General features: G+C 40.0%; 1 protein-coding gene across 2 annotated transcripts in view; it reads right to left on the bottom strand.

Moving 5' to 3' along the window:
* UBR1 (ubiquitin protein ligase E3 component n-recognin 1) overlaps positions 1 to 19,102 on the bottom strand; it is a 57,683-nt gene extending 38,581 nt beyond the window's left edge. The window contains exons 1-12 of one of the 2 annotated variants that reach the window (XM_083606145.1): positions 18,852 to 19,102; positions 11,794 to 12,050; positions 10,445 to 10,523; positions 6,737 to 6,847; positions 6,304 to 6,434; positions 5,541 to 5,679; positions 4,197 to 4,259; positions 3,770 to 3,893; positions 2,823 to 2,930; positions 2,384 to 2,472; positions 1,263 to 1,361; positions 288 to 445 (exon numbers count right to left, since the gene is read on the bottom strand). In XM_083606145.1, coding sequence (XP_083462271.1) covers positions 288 to 445; positions 1,263 to 1,361; positions 2,384 to 2,472; positions 2,823 to 2,930; positions 3,770 to 3,893; positions 4,197 to 4,259; positions 5,541 to 5,679; positions 6,304 to 6,434; positions 6,737 to 6,847; positions 10,445 to 10,523; positions 11,794 to 12,050; positions 18,852 to 19,097 — 1,604 coding nt within the window. In that variant the 5' untranslated portion in view covers positions 19,098 to 19,102. Of the gene's footprint in view, positions 1 to 287; positions 446 to 1,262; positions 1,362 to 2,383; positions 2,473 to 2,822; positions 2,931 to 3,769; positions 3,894 to 4,196; positions 4,260 to 5,540; positions 5,683 to 6,303; positions 6,435 to 6,736; positions 6,848 to 10,444; positions 10,524 to 11,793; positions 12,051 to 18,851 lie in introns of both variants that reach the window. The other variant, XM_083606144.1, reaches the window with a different exon arrangement.
* Between the last annotated feature and the right edge of the window lie 1,284 nt (positions 19,103 to 20,386).

Below are 20,386 nucleotides of genomic sequence, written 5' to 3'. Positions count from 1 at the left end.
CAGTAATTGGTTCTAGAATGACAAAATGGCCAATCTAATTTCTGACCATGATTCTAAATTTCGGTTGAGACACTGAATAGCCTGACCAGGCATTGCTTCATTTATATTCATTTGCCTAAGGTTGTAGTTGCATATCCACAATATGATTCAGTTCTAATGTGGCATGTTTTGCGATGATTATCCCAGACACAAACACGTTTCTGCAACACGTAAAGAGCTAGGCAGGATAAAACAAATATTATTGCCTAATGAAGCACGTACTCATCTCCACAAACAAGAACACTTACTTGAGGTCATATATGACTGCATATACTCGACCCATTTTCTCTTGGCTGTAATCCTGGAAGTTGAATTTGCCATTTTTATCCAGATATTTGGGGAGCTCTTCAAGCAGCGTCTCTGTTATGACAGAGATTACATTTTGCTCTTCAATGAGGTGGCGGGCCTGCGAGAGAAGCAGTAACAATTGTTGTTTGTATTTCATTTTCTATTTTATTCAAAAAAGGTAAAACCTTCAGCTGTATTGCTGCTTTATGTAGGTAGTACTACAGAAGTACAGTGTAAGCGCAGGGAACCACTGGACCACTGGATTTGTTGGACTCTACCTCTCACCAGTCCCAGCCAGCTTGGACAGGGATGATGGGTTACAGAGCATATTTTATCACATCACTGTCTTCTGTCTTTGCAAATTAAATTTACCAGCAAGGCTTAAATAATAAAATTGCTTTGAGTTTGTTTGTTTTCTACCATCAAGCAAGCATATAAATAAATTACACAGTGTCAGCACACCACCAAAAATTTGGCTTTTGGGGTGGGCTTCAGCACAGAAGAGAGGGCAATAAGGCCTTATTTTGTAAGTATGACACTGCTTGTGGTTCATGGGATCCAAACTATAATAATGCTGTACTGAAGGCTGATTATAGGCTCTGGACAAAAGGAAAAAAGTAGAATACAGAGATATGGTTGCCCCTTTGGTTACAGTGACTGAAACAAAAATTAAATACGTTTGCTTATTTAAAAAATGAACGCATAAACGACTATAAAGGTTATTTGCAAGATTTCTCCTCACATATTGTTTATTGTTTCCACTGTATGATGCCAGACCAAGTCAGATAGTAATACAAATAAGCAATGTATCTTAAGCAGAATTCAACCAAGTCTTTCTTTGGAAAATTTATTGCAGTGTCCAAGTTACCTAATAGTATTGCGATTAACACAATACAAAAAGTTCTTTATATACTCGGATGATTGGCTGTACGTACCAATGTAGGAACGGTGAACATCTGAACCGAAAGTGCTGTCACAGAAATTTGCCTTTCATGATCATCACTGATGTATTCGCTCTGTAGTTTTTTGTAATGCTGTGAAGAGAAGAAAACGCAAAAAAGGTGATTGCCTGGCAGGAACTTAAGGCCAGAGGCATCATGAGGAGAGCATACGGTAAGTGAAATCCCTGCCTCCCAGCAGGAACATACACTATTTCACCAGATAACCCAACGGTGACGGACCAATGTTCTTTCCTTTTTAAATTTAAGACAAAGAAGGACTCTGTTTGGACCACTGGGCAGCATGGTTCTGCTCGTGTCTTCCATGACTGCAGTAGGCGGTTGGACACTCCCACACTTTCAATGTACAGCACAGGCAAGTCATCTTTGGCACAAGGTAACAGAGTGATCTTATCGGCCAAAGAATGGGGAAATCTTCTCTGTAGATGCTTTGAGCACATTAATTCAATGGCAGTCATTTAGATGAACACTGTTTCTACCTCAGGACTTTGATGAAGTTTGTTGTAAAAGTCTCCCCACCCCCACCCCAAAATTCAACTTTGAGTGATGCTAATGATTGCTGAATCTCACTGAATTTTCTCTTTGGGGAGGAGCTTTAATGAACTCATTTAATGAAGAATTTAATCTCTTCTGTATGTTTATTGTTCTATTACCAGTTTTGAACATGTGCCAAAAAAGTGACTTACAAATGCTTAAAATAAATAATAAGTAAACAAGGGGTTTAACAACATTATCATCATCATTTATTAAATTTATATATTGTCCTTCATCCGAAGATCACAGGGCAGTTTACAGAACTGGATACAGAGTTGGATGCCCAACTCCTGTCAGCCCCAGCCAAGTTCGCCAGAGGTCAACGTAGCAGCAAAACTGGGTCTGCATGGTGTATCAGCACAGTCAGTTTGATGCTTTTGCCAGTCCACCACCTTGCCCCAACCTATCTCACTTCTGCCTCCTAGTGAGTGGCAGTGATGCTGCTGCCATATTGCTGTGGCTCTGCCCCACTGGGCATGCTGCAGTGAATAATTTTTTAAAAAGGCTTTGCAAAACATACCATGCTATTATAAGGGTGAAAAGTAACAGGAGAGATAAATTACCTTAACAAATTCCATGGCAAACCTTTTTTTGTACTCCATTTCCATGAAAAAACTGCTGAAGATTAGCTCATGCAAGATCTTCCTGGCTCCTGAAAAATTCAACGGTTCATGTTTACTCCCATAAGAAAAAGAGAATGAATATCTAATTATAAGAATATTTTGTTCCATTTTACAAAATGCAATGTTTATCTCAATAATGGAGTAAGTAATAGCAGTAAGTGCTTACATTTCGAAATATACACAATTGCCAAATATACGTAAGTAGAGTCCAGTTGTTTGAAAGCCTGGACATCAATCTTTTTTAAAAATTTAAAAAGTAGCTGTCAGACTATTTCCAAATATCAAAGTATCACTCATCTTAAACTGAGTGGCAGACATTGAAGGTTTAATACATCACAGCTAATTGTGAAGAAGCTCAGTTAACATCAATTCAACTTACCTTTGTAAAGTTTTGCATCCCAAAGCATCAATGTGCTTATAAGACAAGGTTTCTCTGAATCAATTTCTTCTTTTAGACATATTTGACAAAAGATCTGGCGAAAGTCACCTAAAATAGAATAACATAATCAGGATGGGTTACTGGAATGATTGTGGCCTGCATAAATGTTGTATTCTTTTGATTAAAAAAAACTTTTGCCAATAAATCTTCAGATGTAATATATAAATTCCTTAAGATTTGCAAGGACCCCACCTCATCGCCGACCCTGTATTGCCATGTTTATCTTTCAATCAATATTATTTCTTTTGAAATAAGAGTGTAAAGTTTCTAGAACTACTATTGCCTTGCATATTTGAGATGTTATTCTGGACCAGCTTTGAACAAACAACACCAATAACTTATGACTACTTATTCAGTTTTCACCCCTGCCTCCATCGTAAGGTCCTAGGGCAGCTTACAACAATTTTAAAATATAATATTAAAACAAGTTTAAGCAAACTCATGGTATTTATGCTAGCCACTTTTATTCTGAATTAAAAGCAGCCATGAGGAGCACATGAATTGATAATTAGGAACATGGCCTACAAGAACATCCCCAGCTAGCCATCACCATATAATTGAATATTTATTTCTGGGTCAGCCAGGGACAAGAAGACCAGAATGGCATTTCTTTTGGTACCTCAGAAAAACACAAGGAAATTGAGGCTTGAATTCAAGTGAATGGGAATATTTCCCAAACACATCTGTGAGTTTTATATCTGGACATTTTGTAAGATGCAAATCCTTAGTATAAAATGTTTGCACATGAAAAATGATTTTTAGTATCAATAATAGCTTTGGACATTTAAGAAAGACTGGTCCTGCAATTACATATACTGCTAAGGAAAGAATTCTCTTGTCAATGTTTTGGCATTTGATTATGATACAGAGCAATTTAAGGCGCTTACTTGAGTAGCTCATAAGTTTGTTTAACCAGGAACCAAGACGCAGAGCAAATTTCTGGTGAGCCATAATGTCAGCATGAAGAACCTTAACATTTAGGGGACCTTGGGAAACATTGTTCGAATGTTTCTAGAAGATAAAAAGAGAAAAATGACATTAGAATGAGAGGATATTAACTGATTCTTTGATCTTGCCTACTTTTTCCTGTCATCTTCTCTACCATGCCATTTGTTCTTCCAAACAAGGAAAAGAGAGGACAGCTGGAACAGTTGGAGCGCAGTGTCTGAAGCTTAATTGATTAAATGTTACAAAAAATGTAGGATAAGAAAAATCTGAAAAGGTCAAGAATGATTCGAAGTCTTTGCATCTGTAAAGGAACAGAACAATTATTCAGTATTAACTGGGTATATTTGACACATTTCAGGAAGTTACCTTAATCTCTTCTTTTGCTTCCTGGCAAACAGCATATGATCCTGCCTTGACAGCCTTCCGGCCCTGAATAATTAGAAGAAGTGACATATTTAGGTCAGGTAATGGCAGAACTTGATCTTATAACAATATGTAAACAAAGGCAAGACTGAACTAAGGATGTTCAACTGTTTCATAAGCAGCTAATGATATTGCATGGTTTCAACTCTTTATCTTTGGAGATTTCACTAGACTGATGCACCCTATGGTGTGGGCGCATTTAGAATATTGTTTGTACTGACCCAGTTGTAATGTTGTGGTGTGTAGCTCAATTTCCATGGATGGGTAAGAGCTCAGTGTCAGAGCATTTGCCAAAGGTCCCAGATTCAATTCCTGGAATTTCCAGGTAGGGTTGAAAAAGATGCCTGTCTTAAACCCAGGAGAGCTGTCCCCAAACACTGCAGACAATACTGAGCAAGATGGACCAATGGGATGCCTTAGCTTAGTGTAAGGCAGCTTCATGTCTCTCAAGACAGGCCCTAACCCTGAAGAGTGTTACTGCATGGCCCAATTCATCCCAATGAATCCTTCCCTCATGATTCATTGCCCAAATCTACATATAGATAGATATAGATGTCACAGCTATACATATACATATTCCTGCTGAGATTTTCCTTCATAAAAGACACTCCTTTCAATATATATTTCGTATAATTGCCTGGAAAAGTAGGATCACAATATGGAGTGCCACAAGCAACATCGCACACCAAGTGATATTGATTCGGAGAGAGGAAAATGCTGTCATGCTCCACCAAGAGGCAGTGCAATGCCAATACTGTTGGGAAATGGTGACGTTCTATTCCTCTCTCTTCTCTTCCGTGGAAATAAACCCTTATCTCCAAAACACAATTGTTACAGAACACGGTGGCAGGAATGTGGCAAACCCACAACCACATGGTACAGTCAAACTTTGGTTGTCGAACGGCTCCGTTTTCAAACGTTTCGGTTCCTGAACGCCAAAAACCTGGAAGTAAATGCTCTGGTTTTCGAACGTTCCTCGGAACTCAAACGTCCAACGTAGCTTCCGTCTGAATGAAAGAAGCTCCTGCAACCAATCAGAAGCTGCGCCTCGGTTGTCAAATGTTTCGGAAGTTGAATGGTCTTCAAGAAGAGATTACGTTCAAAAACCGAGGTTTGACTGTATTAGCTGATAACTCTTATTGTTTTCTCACCTACCACTTATGAAGCATCTTGGCTTTCCTTGCTAAGTAATGGAAGCAAATTATAGGCCACAACAGTAAAATTGGCTCTCTCTCAACTGGGCTACAATATGGTACAGTTGTAACAGGAATGGTGCATACTACCAACCTCTTTATCTATAGCAGCAGTATATATCTGGGCTTCTCCAAGCTCACAGCCAAGAGTTCTTTGTAGGCTATAGATAACATGGTCATAAGAATGATGTTCATCATTGAAAAGGACACAGTAGTATTTGTCCAGCTTCTCTCTACTGGGAGGAAACCAAAATGTCATTCTAACAAGAGAATACTAAAATAAACTCCAACATACATACTGGGCAACAAAACAAATGTAAGCCATTAAGTAGAAAAAATTGGAGGAATTGCTTAAGCTCTGATTTACATAAATAATGTTCTTGTTTACATTAGAATAGCTACTGATTCAGAAGTAAAAAATGCCTTACTTGCATCCCAGACCACTTTCTCATCTACCCCTTGGTTGAGGTTGACTTTAAAATATTCTTTCATTTTTTTTTTACCTTTCTCTCTTATTTCTATATTGTTTAATAGTTCTTCATTTAATTCCCATCCACAATGTGAGCTCACCTCCCCATGTAAAGTTAACATTATTGAATTATGGTTCAAGAAAGTCCTTGGTAGTATCAGAGATAATTCTGCAGATAATCAGAGATAATGCCAGCAGACCGTCACTTTCCTACCTTCCTGTCCCTTATCATTGCTGTTGTTTTCAAATGCTGTCATGCTTCTCTCTAGTCTGACTAGTCCTTTTGGCTTTCCTTACTAAGTAACTGAATGACTCTGCTTTATTTTCTAAGGTTTTACCACTAATAGGCAATTAAAACACTTGCCACCAACTCCAGCACATCACTTACCTAGTTATGAGCTCTGGAGGCAGCTCCTTCTCTTCCTCCCAAACAGTCATATCTACAATATATTTTATCACTGAAGGGAACATTTTTCTTGCTTGCGCTATTAGCTCTTCATTCAACTGGCACTCCACGTTCTACAGGGGGGAAAACGCTAATATGAATTAAGAAATCCTGTGCAATATTAATCTGTTGAACATAAGGAACACTCTTCCTCCAACTGTTGTTACAAAAATCTGAATAATGGGAATTTAATAAAAAGCTTAAAAATATATAAATGCAGCACTCTGAAAATAAGTGAGCGGTTATTTATTTATTAAAAAATATTTTTATACTGCCTCTCATCTTAACATACACTCCCATAACAGCAACAAGTACATCATGAAGTGTGAGGTCTTACAATATCTGTTTTCCAATATATTACAGGCAGGTGTGTTACCTCTTCCGTGCTTCCTGCTGCTCCAGGCTCATGATTTGTACACAGCGGTCCAGTCTTCCATGCTTCTGTATCTCCACAATCACAAAACCCTCCTCCAGTAGAAGTGTGCATCTGAAACAATTAAGGCCATCAGATACAAGGTGTTACTATTAGTACAAAAAGCCCTACATGATTTGGAATCAGTTTACCTGAGGGGTCGCCTTCCCCCATACATTCCCACTCAACCACTTCATTCTGTGATACTGGCACCGTTACAGGTGCCACATAATACTCGTTCCACATTTGTAAGAAATGAATCTCTGTGGCATTCCAACAATTTGGAATTCCCTGCCTACAGATGTAAGGCAGGCCTCTTCATTGTACTCTTTTCAAACCTGCTAAAAACAGGCAAGTCTACTCAGATACGTAGAATGTTTCCATGTATTTTCATCAGTCTTTCGCTTATCACTGATTTTATTTATTATCTGAATGTTTTAAATAGCTGTTTTTACAAATGACTGTATTGTTTTATCCTTTTTGTAAACCTCTTTGAGGTTTTGGGTGTTGGTTTTGTTACACCGTCAAACAAACAAATAAATATTAAATAAATAAAAACAAAAAGTTACACCCAAAGCCCTTTTAGAACACTATGCTCAACTATGTATTAGCATCATGTGTATGAGCAATAGCGAGCCTCAAACTTGGGTGCCCTACCTCCTCCTCTGGCAGGGCCACAAAGAGATCGTAAGTTTTCACTGGTGCTTTAGAAACATAAGGAAACTTTAGTTTATGGTTTATTCAAAAGAAGCCAAAATCATAACTCAGCATCCCATTTTCCCAGGTGCTCTTCTGACTATGTGTTGGACATGCCATGTTCCAAGCACTGAAACTTTGCCCCATATGACTCCTTCCACCATTCCTTCCATTTTAGCTTTCCTCACCAGTGTGAAATTAGGTGGAGGCTTCAGATTCCATACTCTTGCATTAGAGTCCATATGACCATACCTGACTGAACAATTCTCCTGCTCCCATCAACCCACTCCCTGATCCTACAGCAGTAAAAATGAGGATTGATCTCTATGAAAAAACTACCATCTACTTAACATCATGGATGATGCAGATCTGAGGAATACAAAGGATTCCGCCCCCCCTTTGTATTCTACCCATTTTCTTTCCTATTCCTTCTATTTCCTTCCTTAATTGCAATAAAGCTTCTTGGGTTTGACTGCATACTTTTATGATGCACCACACTTTTATGCTAACTAAACGCTTTGACCAAGAGAAAACAGGCTGAACTCGTTCAGCAGTAACCGGGGAGATAGGAGTTGAAATTTGCATCAAACTCTCAAAATTCCTTTTGTTCAGAGGTTAGGTGAATTGAGAGGCAGTGGTAGACATAGGCCGAGATGTCACCAGCTAGGCAAACCTTCAATGCAGTCCGAGCAATGTCCACAACCACCGCTGTGATCTACAAAGCTACTGCAGGTGTGTAGAAGGGCTTGGGTATATCACTTTACTTTTTTCTTTCAACAAATCCCCACGCCATCTCACAAATTGATTTGGTAAGTCTTCAATTACAAAAATGGTTTGGGTATGTGACATGGAGCCTGCTGTTCAAGAAAAACAAGCCCCCAACCCCTTCTCAATAGTGGAAAAAGTTGCAGTGTTCTTTAGATCTCAGTCTATATGTTAAGAATTCAACTGCTAAGACACCTAGTCAAAGTTTATTAGAAGTCTGGAATTTAGGAAAGCAATTAAACTAGTCCTCCCCAAGTCATAAACTAGTAACTAAAAACTTATTCAGAGCCTGAAAACAAACCTATGAATTTGAGTCGTCTTTGCATAACCTTATTTCACTATGTATAACCCTTATTAGAAAGCATAAGGGATTATTTCGATGATTTGCTTAAATTTATTTTTTACCGATGCTTAAACAGATTAAACAATACCTTGGAGCCTGGAGGAATTTAAACCTCTTGACCCAGGGCAGGGCAGCCAAAGTTAAAATGGTTGCTGTGCCCAGGCTCCTGTTCATTTTCCAAGTGCTCCTTATTTTAATTCCAAGTAAAACTATTAAAGGCTGGTAATCAGCTCTCAACATGTTCATCTTGCAGGCCCGTAAAGCAAAACTTGCTACATCTCTCATTTGCCAAGTCAAGAGCAGGAGGATGGGGCTACCCCAACCTACAAACTTATTTTGATGTGATGCAGTTATGCCAGATGATCCCACAGTTAACCACTGATGACGTTAAATGCTGGATTGCCATCGAGAGCCCGGAGTCAACTTCCTGGCTGGCTGCTCTCCCTTGCCAACCAAGATTATGGCTGTTATGGCGAAACCTGGGGAACTAGTTGTATGCTGAGTGTCTGGTGTAGATGGAGAGGGAAGTTGGTTTCCTCTCCATCTTCGCTGACTCCCTCGCCTTTTCTTCCTCAATATAAGGAAGTAGACAAACTAGCCTTGTGCAACAAGTTGCGAGAGCAAAAAGTAGATTCGTTGAGCATCAAACATATCTCTCATTTTATTAAAGATGAGGAATTACAGACTGGAGGCAGATCTTTGAAGAGATTTGAATCTCAGGGTATCCAAGGGTTCTCAGAAGGGACTTGTTTCAACACTTTATGCTCTGGCTTCTAGACTTTCAATTTTCTCCCTTTGAAAACCTTTGATTAGCATGGGGAGGCTGATGTAGCCTTAGAAATCGATCTCTCACAATAGTCTAGAATGTGGTCCTCTAAACCTTTCATTTCAGTTTCAGCTCTGGTAGGGAAAATTCATTAAATACAGAAATGGTTTTTACCCCAGTACGTTTAAGCCATGTGCTAAAAGGGTGCTTCCCATTTTGTTGCTGGAGTTGCAATGTGAAAGGCTCAGTGGTTTTTGAACTCAGCACCATCACCAGACCAAAGATCTATAAGTCTCTCTAGGTTGTGCTTACTTTCCACGTTTGTAGGAGATAATTCCAATTTACATAGCAAGATACTGATAACTCATTTGCTAACAGCTGCCCCTTTAGTCATGACTCAAGGCTGGAAAGACCCTTCTATGTACTCTATTACAAACCAGTTATAAAAAGCTTTACTTATAGCCACAACAGAGAAATTGACCCACCAACTCCAGGTTCTCAGAGGGGAAGTGGACTCATTGGACTTTGCAGCTGTCTGGTGGTTTTTTAGCTTGTTTAACAACACAGTCACACAAATGAGAAATTCCATCTAGGTTTGATTTCATCTGGTGCTGTTTTTGATTAGATGAGTTTTTGATTCGCTGTTTACATCTTATCTAGGAATACTGTCACACTGCTTCTTTTGTACACTTTTTTAAAAATACCGTATTTTTTGCTCTATAAGACTCACTTTTTCCCTCCTAAAAAGTAAGGGGAAATGTGTGTGTGTCTTATGGAGCGAATGCAGGCTGCGCAGCTATCCCAGAAGCCAGAACAGGAAGAGGGATTGCTGCTTTCGCTGCGCAGCAATCCCTCTTGCTGTTCTGGCTTCTGAGATTCAGAATATTTTTTTTCTTGTTTTCCTCCTCCAAAAACTAGGTGCGTCTTATTGTCTGGTGAGTCTTATGGAGTGAAAAATACGGGGTTTTTTGTCTCTTTACGTTTTGTTGAATTCTTGAAATACTCAGTCTTGCTTATTATATATTTAATAAAATAATAAAAGCAAGTTTTAAAAAGAAAAGAAATGCTCTAGCAAATTATTGTGAAGTATACGTTTTATTACCTTGTAACGGTGGTTTTTGTGAATGCTGTTCTGGAAGCAATCCATGCAGAGTACACAAGTTGGATCAATTGCGCAGTCTCTGCAATGAAAGTAAGAAACCACTGTATAACCACCCTCTCCAAAACACCACAAACCTCCCATATTCCAGCAATGCTGGTAGCAAAGTTTTAGACATTCTATTCATTTTCAGTCAAAGTATGAACATTACAAATTCAATATTAATATTTTGGCTTTAATATTAGGTGCAACTATTTAACATGGAACTGCAGTTTGTTCAGAAGTAAAGGCAGAAGCTTTCACCCTCTTGTTCATGAAGAAGAGGAAATGTGCAACCCCAAGGCTCACCAAGACTTGTCTCCATGCACCTGAACTACGGTTCAGTTCTCTATCGAACCTGAGTCACCATGTTATAATAGCGGTCAAGTTATTGTAAAAATATTTATTATTTAAAAAATATTTAGACCCTTCATGCTCACAGATACCAGGTGGTATACAAACTATTTAGAAGCAGTTAAAACAACATAGCAGACTAACCAACATGAACTACACAAACTGCAACTTAAAATGCATAAAGGTTTGACCTAGTGCCTAAAAATCGTGAAGTCAGTGCTAGCCATGCCTCTATAGGGAGAGTACTGCTAACTCAGAGCAGCACAGAGTAGGCTCTCTCCCTTTTTGTTATATAATGTACTTCCCCTAGCAAGAGTACACAGAGAAAAGCCTTAACTGAAGATCTTGAGACTCCAGTAGGATGATATAAAGAGAGGCACTCCTTCAGGTATTTGAACCTTCGGCCTTAAAGTTAAATGGCAGTATCCTGCATAGGGCTTAGAAGCAAGCAGGTAATCAATGCAGTTTTTGCAAAATAAATATAATGTGATTTAGTCTAGTTACACTAGTTAAAAATCTGACAGCCACATTCTGCGCTAACTGAAGTTTCCAGGTTGTCTTCAAGGGCAGCCCCACCTACAAATGCATTACAACAGCAACAGACAGCTGCAGCGCTACACCTCACACAGAAGCAATACTGGGAGCTGGGGGTCTAGATGTAAGTAACAGGGATTTTCTCAACTCCCCATGTCCCAGGCCCAGCTGCTGTGCCCATGACTTTTAAATGGAAGTTTATCTGCTTTTACCATTGTTTTCCCTTTTATTTTAAGTTGCAAGACTCCCCTCTTCCCCTATCCCTGTTAGCGCTTGCCCTTATATGACTATTACCTTGTACTAGTATCCTCAGAAAGTGCAAACGTATTAGAAATACGTGATGCACCAAATCTATTTTGCAATCTGCATGTTGCTGTGTCACATAACAGTAGGAAATATTGACGAGCAAGAGTGTAATTATTCACCTGCATGAATATGTTGTCTCTCCACCTTTGAACACCTTTCCACAGAGCTGGGGAGTGCCACTCTGCCGTAGCTTCTCTAGACAGATATCTGGATCTTCACCGAACAGATACCACTCCAGAGGGTAAAGTATGGTCATCTGAGCTATTTCTTCCTCCTTCTCTGGCAAGGGATCCATTTCATCAAAATAAATGTCCGGAACAACTTTTGCCAGATGCTGAAGAAAGGCAGTATGAAAGTCAAGCTTCTCGTCCCACCACTGCAAGAAACACAAAAGTATACTTAGACATTGGCGGGGGGGGGGGGGACAGATAATCGGAGCACATGAACAGGCATTTTTTCATGTATCATGATCTCAAGCTAAGCAGTACAGGACTTTAAAGAGAAAAGTAACTGCTTTGAATTGTACTTGGAAAGAGGCCGGTAATCAATGAAGATGCTTAAGAACTGGCGATATATGTTTCCATCTTTCAGTCCTGGACAAAAGCTCTGAAGCTGCCATTTCCAAAAGCCTTCAGGAGCTACAGGCATGAGTTAGCTGTCCTCAGCTCCTCCTTTTCTTCCCCCACCCTCAGATCTTTACAGCTATGAAGCATCAGGAGAAGCTACAAGAGGGATGACTCACATGATACAATACTCTAGAAGCATTTCTCCCATTACAATCAACTTCATCAGCATAACCACACTTTCCTAATAGCGGGCTATAACTGTTCATAACAGGATTACAACTGGCATGCAATATAACAAGTGGGAAAATGCTCCACTTGTAAATCATAGAATTGCAGAGTTGGAAGAGACCATGAGGGTCATCTAGTCCAACCCCCTGTTTCCCAACAAAACCCACAACCCTGAGATTAAGAGTCTCATGCTCTACCATTGCAGCAATGTTAGCTTTAGCCAGGTTGAGCATCACTGTGGCTACAAAAAGTCATAAAATTAGATGTCAGCATGTATACATGATTTACAAACATACTCCCATATGCCATTCAACCAACATTTTCCCCAAAGGCACCAAGGAATAGTTTCTGATTATGATGATGACAATAATGATGATGATGCATTTCTCACCCACTCTTCACCATAAGGTGCCAGAGCTGGTTACAACACAGTCAAAAGAATACGGCTGATCCCAATATATCAGTTGTTAAAAGACCAGAATAACAGATAAAGTATTGGTTTATATATATATATCACCATAGAAAGGATGGTCTAGAGTGCCAGACTGGGGCAGGGGAAACAAGGGTTCAATTCCCCACTCAGCCACTCTGAATACCAAGTGCTGAAGGCAAACAATAAGGAAATAATATTTTGTTCATGCTTGGTTGTTAAGTATATCTGAGGCATCTGAGAGTAGGCTAGAGTAAATAAACTCCTGATGTGATCCAGGAGAACACTTGCGTTCTCATGACCTGCTACCAAGGGAGAGGTGCTATGTTTCCTGTTCCACAGAACTTCCATCAAGACCAGAGATCACATGTGGAAATCCTCAGTGTTTGTATTTGTATTATATTTATACAACTTTTCTTTCATAAAGAGGTTAACATAATTGGAAAGCTGTAACATCTGAAGTACTATGTTACAGCAGTAAAACAATAATAATTACATCATTTAAAACAGCCAACAAATTACAATTTTAAGTACTGCTTGCTGATAATTTTTTATCCTGTACATATGGTGGTTCTATTCCCATTTTACCCACCTTGCAAGGTTGGGTTGAGAGGGAGACTGACCATCCCAAAGTTACCCAGTTGGCTTTGTGGCTGAGCAAAGATTTAAACCTGGCTCTTCCCAGTCTAAGTCCACTGCACCATACTACCTTACATGTCATAATGATTCCAGGCTAACATACTGGAGTGAACACTTGGGAGCAAGGCCTCCACATCAGATTTCAAACAAAAGGCTCATCATTGGACAAACGCATTCTGTTCAATACTCTGCCCTTGGTTTTTTTAGGGTTTAAAATAGTCTTGAAAATTAGTCAACAAAAGTTGCTAGGCCACCTGCAGGCATATTAGTCATGTGTGGAACATCAAAGGCCAAAATGAAAAGGCAGCACCTTTTCCTAATAGCTAAATAATAGCCTATAATCAATCCTAGCTCATAAAGCCATCTCTGATTAACACCCTGCCATCTTCACTGAATTATCTGGCACACTGCACAGTACAATCAGTACTGTGGGAAGAGGACACAATTCCAAAATCAGCAAGAAAATAAATTACACGAGTTTCACCTTGTAATATTTTTCATTTTAAAAGCTCACTGAAAAGCTCGCTAGCAAAGACAGGGCAAAGTCCTCTCCTCTTCATTTAGATACATGTTCTCTGCTTCTTACAAAAGCTTCTGATATTGAATTATGTGGAAATGCAAAGTAGAAACATTGAAAAAGTCTAATTTCAATGTAGTTTCTCTGAACCCCTTCAATTTTACTCAAGATTTGCATCAGTAAAGACAATAAGTATCTTGCTTATTAACTTCTGTATTTTAAAAATAACTATACTCTTATAATGTGCCTTCAGCAGAATCAATATTAACATGCTAAATCCCATGAGGAAATGCAAAACAAAGTCAATGAACGGGCTAGCACTTTATTTACGGTAAATAAAGTCTACACGATCCTTTTTAAATCCCATGAGGAAATGCAAAACAAATTCAATGAATGGGCTAGCACTTTATTTAAATATTGTGCAAGTCTACACGATCCTTCTTAATCTGTTATCTCATATTGTAAACTATGTACCCTTATCATTGTACTACACATTCTACTACATATTTGCAGATGCACTGAAAATCCTCCTTACCAAACAGGATGCTACAGACAATAAAGTTTGAACTGATCTCTTACCACTGTCCCCATACTAGCCTTTCTTTGAAAAACTAAAGCAATTTAAGGCATTAGTACTTCTTATTTCAATATCCTATCAATACAGGCAACATTTTATTAAGATAGTTCATTTTAATTTCATATTTAACTTGTTATTATTTCCAACACTAGATTCCTAGTGTTGTGCACATCAAAAATAAAGCTGCTATAAATTGCAGAATCTGCTGTTATCTTCAGACCCATGTTTCAAGATTATTAGTAAGGCTGCAAACCTAAACCTGGGAGTAAATCCCATTTAATTAAGTAGACACAGTTAAGATGCTCTGTAAGGGTCATTAATGGTTCCAACATCCCTCTTGCCACTGCGTATTACAAAATTGTTCTTCACATGGGATTAATTAGTTAATTAAAGTTAGAGGAGGTTGGCCATCTTTTAGGACAAAGGTTCTCTCACATGAAAACTATACTTAATTGGCATTGGACCCCACCCAAACTTTTTCAAATCACCCATAATCAATCCCCAAAATGTTGAAGGGTGTGTGATGCTTTGGGATCCCAGATCTGTATGTTGTTGGACTGTACCCCGGCACAATAATTTTGGCAAAATATCTTTTCTGAAATTTCTATTATAATTTATCATAAACTGATATCAGAGGGCGATATCAATTCTGAGATTACTTCTTAGGCTTTGGTTTCCTATCCGATAGCTGCTGTCAGAATGGAAAAGCTTTCAGGTGGAAAACATGAGGAAGACTTACTTTACATTCCTGGTTTACTCATGTGTAGAAAACAGCACTTTCTGAATGCTTGCCTCAGCGTGGCAGAGTGATAAATGGACAATGTGATAAATGGACAATGTAAGAAGGATAAGTTCTTCAGTATGTGGTCATTGTTTACAGATTACATTAACAAGGCAGTACTGCTACCACAGCCGCCTGTGGCATGTGTATTGTTATGGAGAAGCTTAATTTAACCTTAAAATATCATATGTACCTTAATTTTACGAACTGAAACTGACATATTGGCAAACTGTACTCCAACTTTTGTTTTATTTCTGTTTACTGTTCCACTATGGAAAACCAATAAAACAGATTTCTTTCTTTTTTAAAAAAGTCCTCTCACAAAGTAGCTTCCATAAAAACCAAAACCACAATACACATAGGCAAAAAGATAAAATCCAACAACAATAAAATAACTGTAGGAGTATAAATAGCAATACCAGAGAAGCATAAAACTATCAAAACCAGCTAAAATACTTAATACCACTTTAGCATCAAATTCATACCAATAATACTACAAAGGATTCTGGATTTTAGAGGCAGCCCCCCCCCCCCGAGTGAATTACAGTATTGAACATCACTACCACATGAGAAGCCAGGACTGTGTCCATCCTCTCTAGATATGGTTGCACACAAGCCTAAACTGGCAATCTGAACTCCTAGCCACTGTCACCATCGTCACCATCACTGCAACATGTGGTTCCGTCTACAATGCCAAGTCCAGGAGAACCCACCCTAGACAAGCTTATCTGGAAACTTCTTTGTGGTTTTTTCAGCACCAGATGAAGACCTTTTAATTCCCCCAGGTTTTAAAACTGTTTTAAATCTGGACTGTAAACTGCTTTATGCCGTCTCTAAATGGAACAATAATTATACCTTGTTGGGTTTTAATTATTATTGTATATTCTGTTTTTGATACTTTGTTGTAAGCCCCCTAGGGAATGTTTATTTATTGGCAGCTGTTGTGAATTATAATTATTTAGAATTATTTAAATAATAAGTAAGTCCCTAGTTGTGAATTTTGTCCTTCAGGGTAGTTCAGAGCTGGTTGCATACCCCCATCTGGATCAATCCATTTCCTTATCCAGAGCAGCCCACATCTTGTCTGAATTAAGCTTCAGCTTGTTCTTCTCATGCACCCTAAAACTTTCTTCAAATACCAGTTCAATAAGTCCATAGGCTCATCAGGATAGAGGGAAGCGTGGATTAGACATGCATGCCTTCTGCGTACTGATGACACTGCATGCAACCCAACCAGTATTCTTTTCGCAATCTCATGCCTTGAGCATGGTTTGAACTATGGAAAGGTGGCATACAAATAAAATTTTGTATGTATGTAAATAACACAGGGTACAAGGGAAAACTTTGAGGCACCTTCTGAGCCATAGGTATAGAAGTCTCCAGCATCATCTGCCAGGAGGAGTCCTCCAGAAGGAGTAGAGCTACTCTAACTCAGAGCTGCCCGAGCTCAAGGCAACAAGAGAACCAATCAGCTTGCACTTCCCATATCCATTCTCCAGCATAAGACATCTGCCAAGGCAACCAAGGCCGTTTCTATTCTAAACACAAGCCTCAACCCAGACTGGAATAGATTCAAATAATTAATATCACCCCAGACCACTTTGAGTGCCTTTCTATTGATGTTTTCCTTTCCCATGTCTGATACATATGATAGTTGATAAAGTTATAGTTCCCTTCAAAAATACATGAATCCGTGTCCAATCATCTCCCGCTCACATGCACTTTAAAGAAATAAACAGAATATATGTGTGTGTGCCCTTCTTATTTGACATGGTAAGTTGGACAACACATGTCCCCAGCTGCCTGCAACCCATCTCCCTTTATGCCAATAAATTAGGTTATGATACTGCCACCTTTCCTGTTGATAAAGATGAAAACATTTGACATGGTATTCACTAAGTTTAGTTGCTCTGGAAGTTCAGACAGCTCAAAAGAGAAAGAAATGGCTGGAACTGGAATGCAGTTTGCTTTGTTTAAATAGAAACTGAAACCAATTTTGAATATGAAAAGTCAATGCTAAACAAGAAGTATATGCACTAACTCAAATAATAATGATCCATTTTAGGTACCTTCTGCTCATTTCTCCATTCCTTATCACTTCAGGCTTCCAGTCCTATCATTTCACTTCTCTTTCTGCACATTTAGGTCTGCCTATCATTCTGCACATTTGGTTATTACCAGTCCACTTTCTTTTTCTATTTCTGGCTTTTACACATTAACTCCTTTCCATGAAGAAATCATTTAATGAAAAATCCTGCCAAATTTGTTTCACACTATTTCCAAGAATGTCTTGCCTAGAAACACGACATATAAATTCTGGCTACGCTGTTCCTTTTACTCAGAACAGCATATGCACTTCCTGAAAATCCACTATTTCCTTGAACTGTTGTTTCATACTGTTAAGCTGCAAGTCCTTGGGTTGTCTATGTATTTTGCCTGTTTACGTGTCAATAGCATCAGTATCAACATGTATTAAACTGATGCACTTTTAGAATGACAGTAGACAGAATAAAACCAAAATTAACTATATAAAAAAAAGAACAGTCTGAGCATTGCGTTTGTTTATTACACCTTGAAAGTGTTTATGAGATTAAATTAATATATTTAGAAAGGGTTAGGCGCTTTACTAAAACGTTAACTAGAGAACTGGTGGAGGGGGGGAATGGCATTGCTGGTCACCGCACAGGAGCCATTTGTAAATAAACACACACTATCATAAACATATTTAAAAGAACTATGTCATATCAGACCCTGTGAGTTTGATGTGGCTTAATCTTTTCTTCGTGTTATTGTGGCCTAAAAAGAAAAAAACCCAAAACAACCCACTAAGCCCAACCAGAATTAGGAGGAAGAAGGTAAGATCTTTGGACTCAGCCCTCTTCCTTTCCTCTCTGCCAACTAACAAAATCTTCTGCCTGATCACAACCGCTGCCCTAGATTAAAACCCTCATTTTAACTGGTTTTAACTCCCTGTTCGCGGCTCAAGAGATCTTCTCAAAACCGGGAGAGAGGAGGGGACGCTCACATTTAAGACAACAGCTGCGGCTCATAGCAAGTCGCCTGTTTTAGACACCATAAGGAGCGCGAAGCAAAGGTCCTAATTCTTGCCGGTCATTTAAACGGGAGCATGCATGCTGTGTGGCACACCGTGCAGGTGCCCACTTCCAACACCTGACAGAGGGGCAGAGATTAACCGTTTGCAGAGCAGCGGGCAACTGGGGATTAGCAGGAGCCAGACCCCCAGCACTTCCGGGGAAGAGCCCCTTCCAGACATGCAAGGAAGCAGCCGGCAGCCTCGCGAATGCGGGCGACGTGGGGCGTTGTTACCCGCGAGGAACAGACTCCCCCCTTCCTACGGCACAAGCTGGCGGGGAGGCTCCCAGCGCCCAGCCCACAGGGCTGCCAAGCCCACGCGGCGGCGACGGCGGCGGCATCTCACCCTGGCCAACTCCGAGGGTTTCGCAGCGGGGGCAGCGCCTCCCGCTCCAGCCATCCCTCCGGCTCCGTCGCCTGCGTCCGCCATCTTAGGAGACCTGCCAATCTCCAAGCCGAGCCCCGCCGCGGCCCCACCGGAAACCAGCTGCGGGGGGGAGGAGCAGCGGAGGGGGGGATTCGCCCAAAAAACTTGACCCGACGCCCAGCGCTGGAAACCGAGGCGAATTTGGTCCTGGGCGACACTGAGCATGCGCGGGAGATCGCACACGCATGCTCAGGAGAACGCTCCTCCACTGCCGGGAGAGGAGGGCGCCGGTGCAGCCACGGCTTGTCAAGCGGGCGGGAGATGCAGAGCGCGAGGAAGTGGCGCTTTTTAGCTCTGTGTTTCATTAGGGGAAGCTTTTCTACGACCTGCATAAGCTTCCCTCCGGCACGCACATATTTGGAGCACCTTAAAGACCAACTAAGTTAGTTCTTGGTATGAGCTTTCGTGTGCATGCACACTTCGTCAGATATCAGTATCTGACGAAGTGTGCATGCACACGAAAGCTCATACCAAGAACTAACTTAGTTGGTCTTTAAGGTGCTACTGGAAAGAAAAAAATTTTTTTGTTTTTTTTGTTTTGACTATGGCAGACCAACACGGCTACCTATCTGTAACTGCACATATTTGGAGGCAAAGAAGACAACTTGAATAAAATATTGGGGGGGGGCACATAAAGCCCCTTCTCCATAATCAATCGCAAGAGGCGGCGCACTCGCACCATTCAATTGGGGGGGGGACGACCCCCTCAAATATTTTATTAGGGTAGGGGCAGTGCCGGATTTACGTAGAAGCTAAACAAGCTATAGCTTAGGGCCCCACTCTCTTGGGGGACCCCAAAAAATTAAAGGGAAAAAAACTATTCATTTTATTTCAGTTCAACAATTACTTTGATCAAATACATATTTTGTTGCGTGCAAATGGCTTTAGATACCTATTAGGTTGTGCTCGCTTCAGCAGCACATATACTAGATACCTATTAGGTCCATAAATTACCATATAGCATATATTCAACACACAAAAAGCAGAAACAATTTGTTGTTGACGAAGGACAGCTGGACATAGAAAGGGCCCCATTACCTTCAGTAGCTTAGGACCTCATCAAACCTGAATCCGGCCCTGGAGGGGGGCCAGTGTCCCTAGGAGTTGCCTATGTTTGAAGGGAAAAGGTCAACTGAACTTAGAATCATAGAATTTGCAGCATTGGGAGTGACCTCAAGGGCCATCTACTCAACCCAGGAGTGAAACTAGCCTTTTTTTCACCTGGGGCAAAGACCCAGTTTGGCACCCCATGTCTTACTTTTAAAAGACAGCCCTGTTTAGGGAAGTTTTTAATGTTTAATGCTGTATTGTGTTTTCCCCCCTTGTAGTTACAGCCTCTTGATCTCTTTGTTAAGATGTGCTTTTTGGGGGCCTATTGTCATTCAGGAAATGCCACCCTATCACCCTCTGAAAAAGAGGAGGGAGATGGCATTCGGGGACTTTGGTAGCAATTG

Source organism: Podarcis filfolensis (genome assembly GCF_964270895.1).
Source record: "Podarcis filfolensis genome assembly, chromosome: 1".
Lineage (NCBI taxonomy): Eukaryota > Metazoa > Chordata > Lepidosauria > Squamata > Lacertidae > Podarcis > Podarcis filfolensis.
The sequence above is the reverse complement of the archived record's forward strand: the minus strand, read 5'-3'. Positions and strand labels throughout refer to the sequence as shown.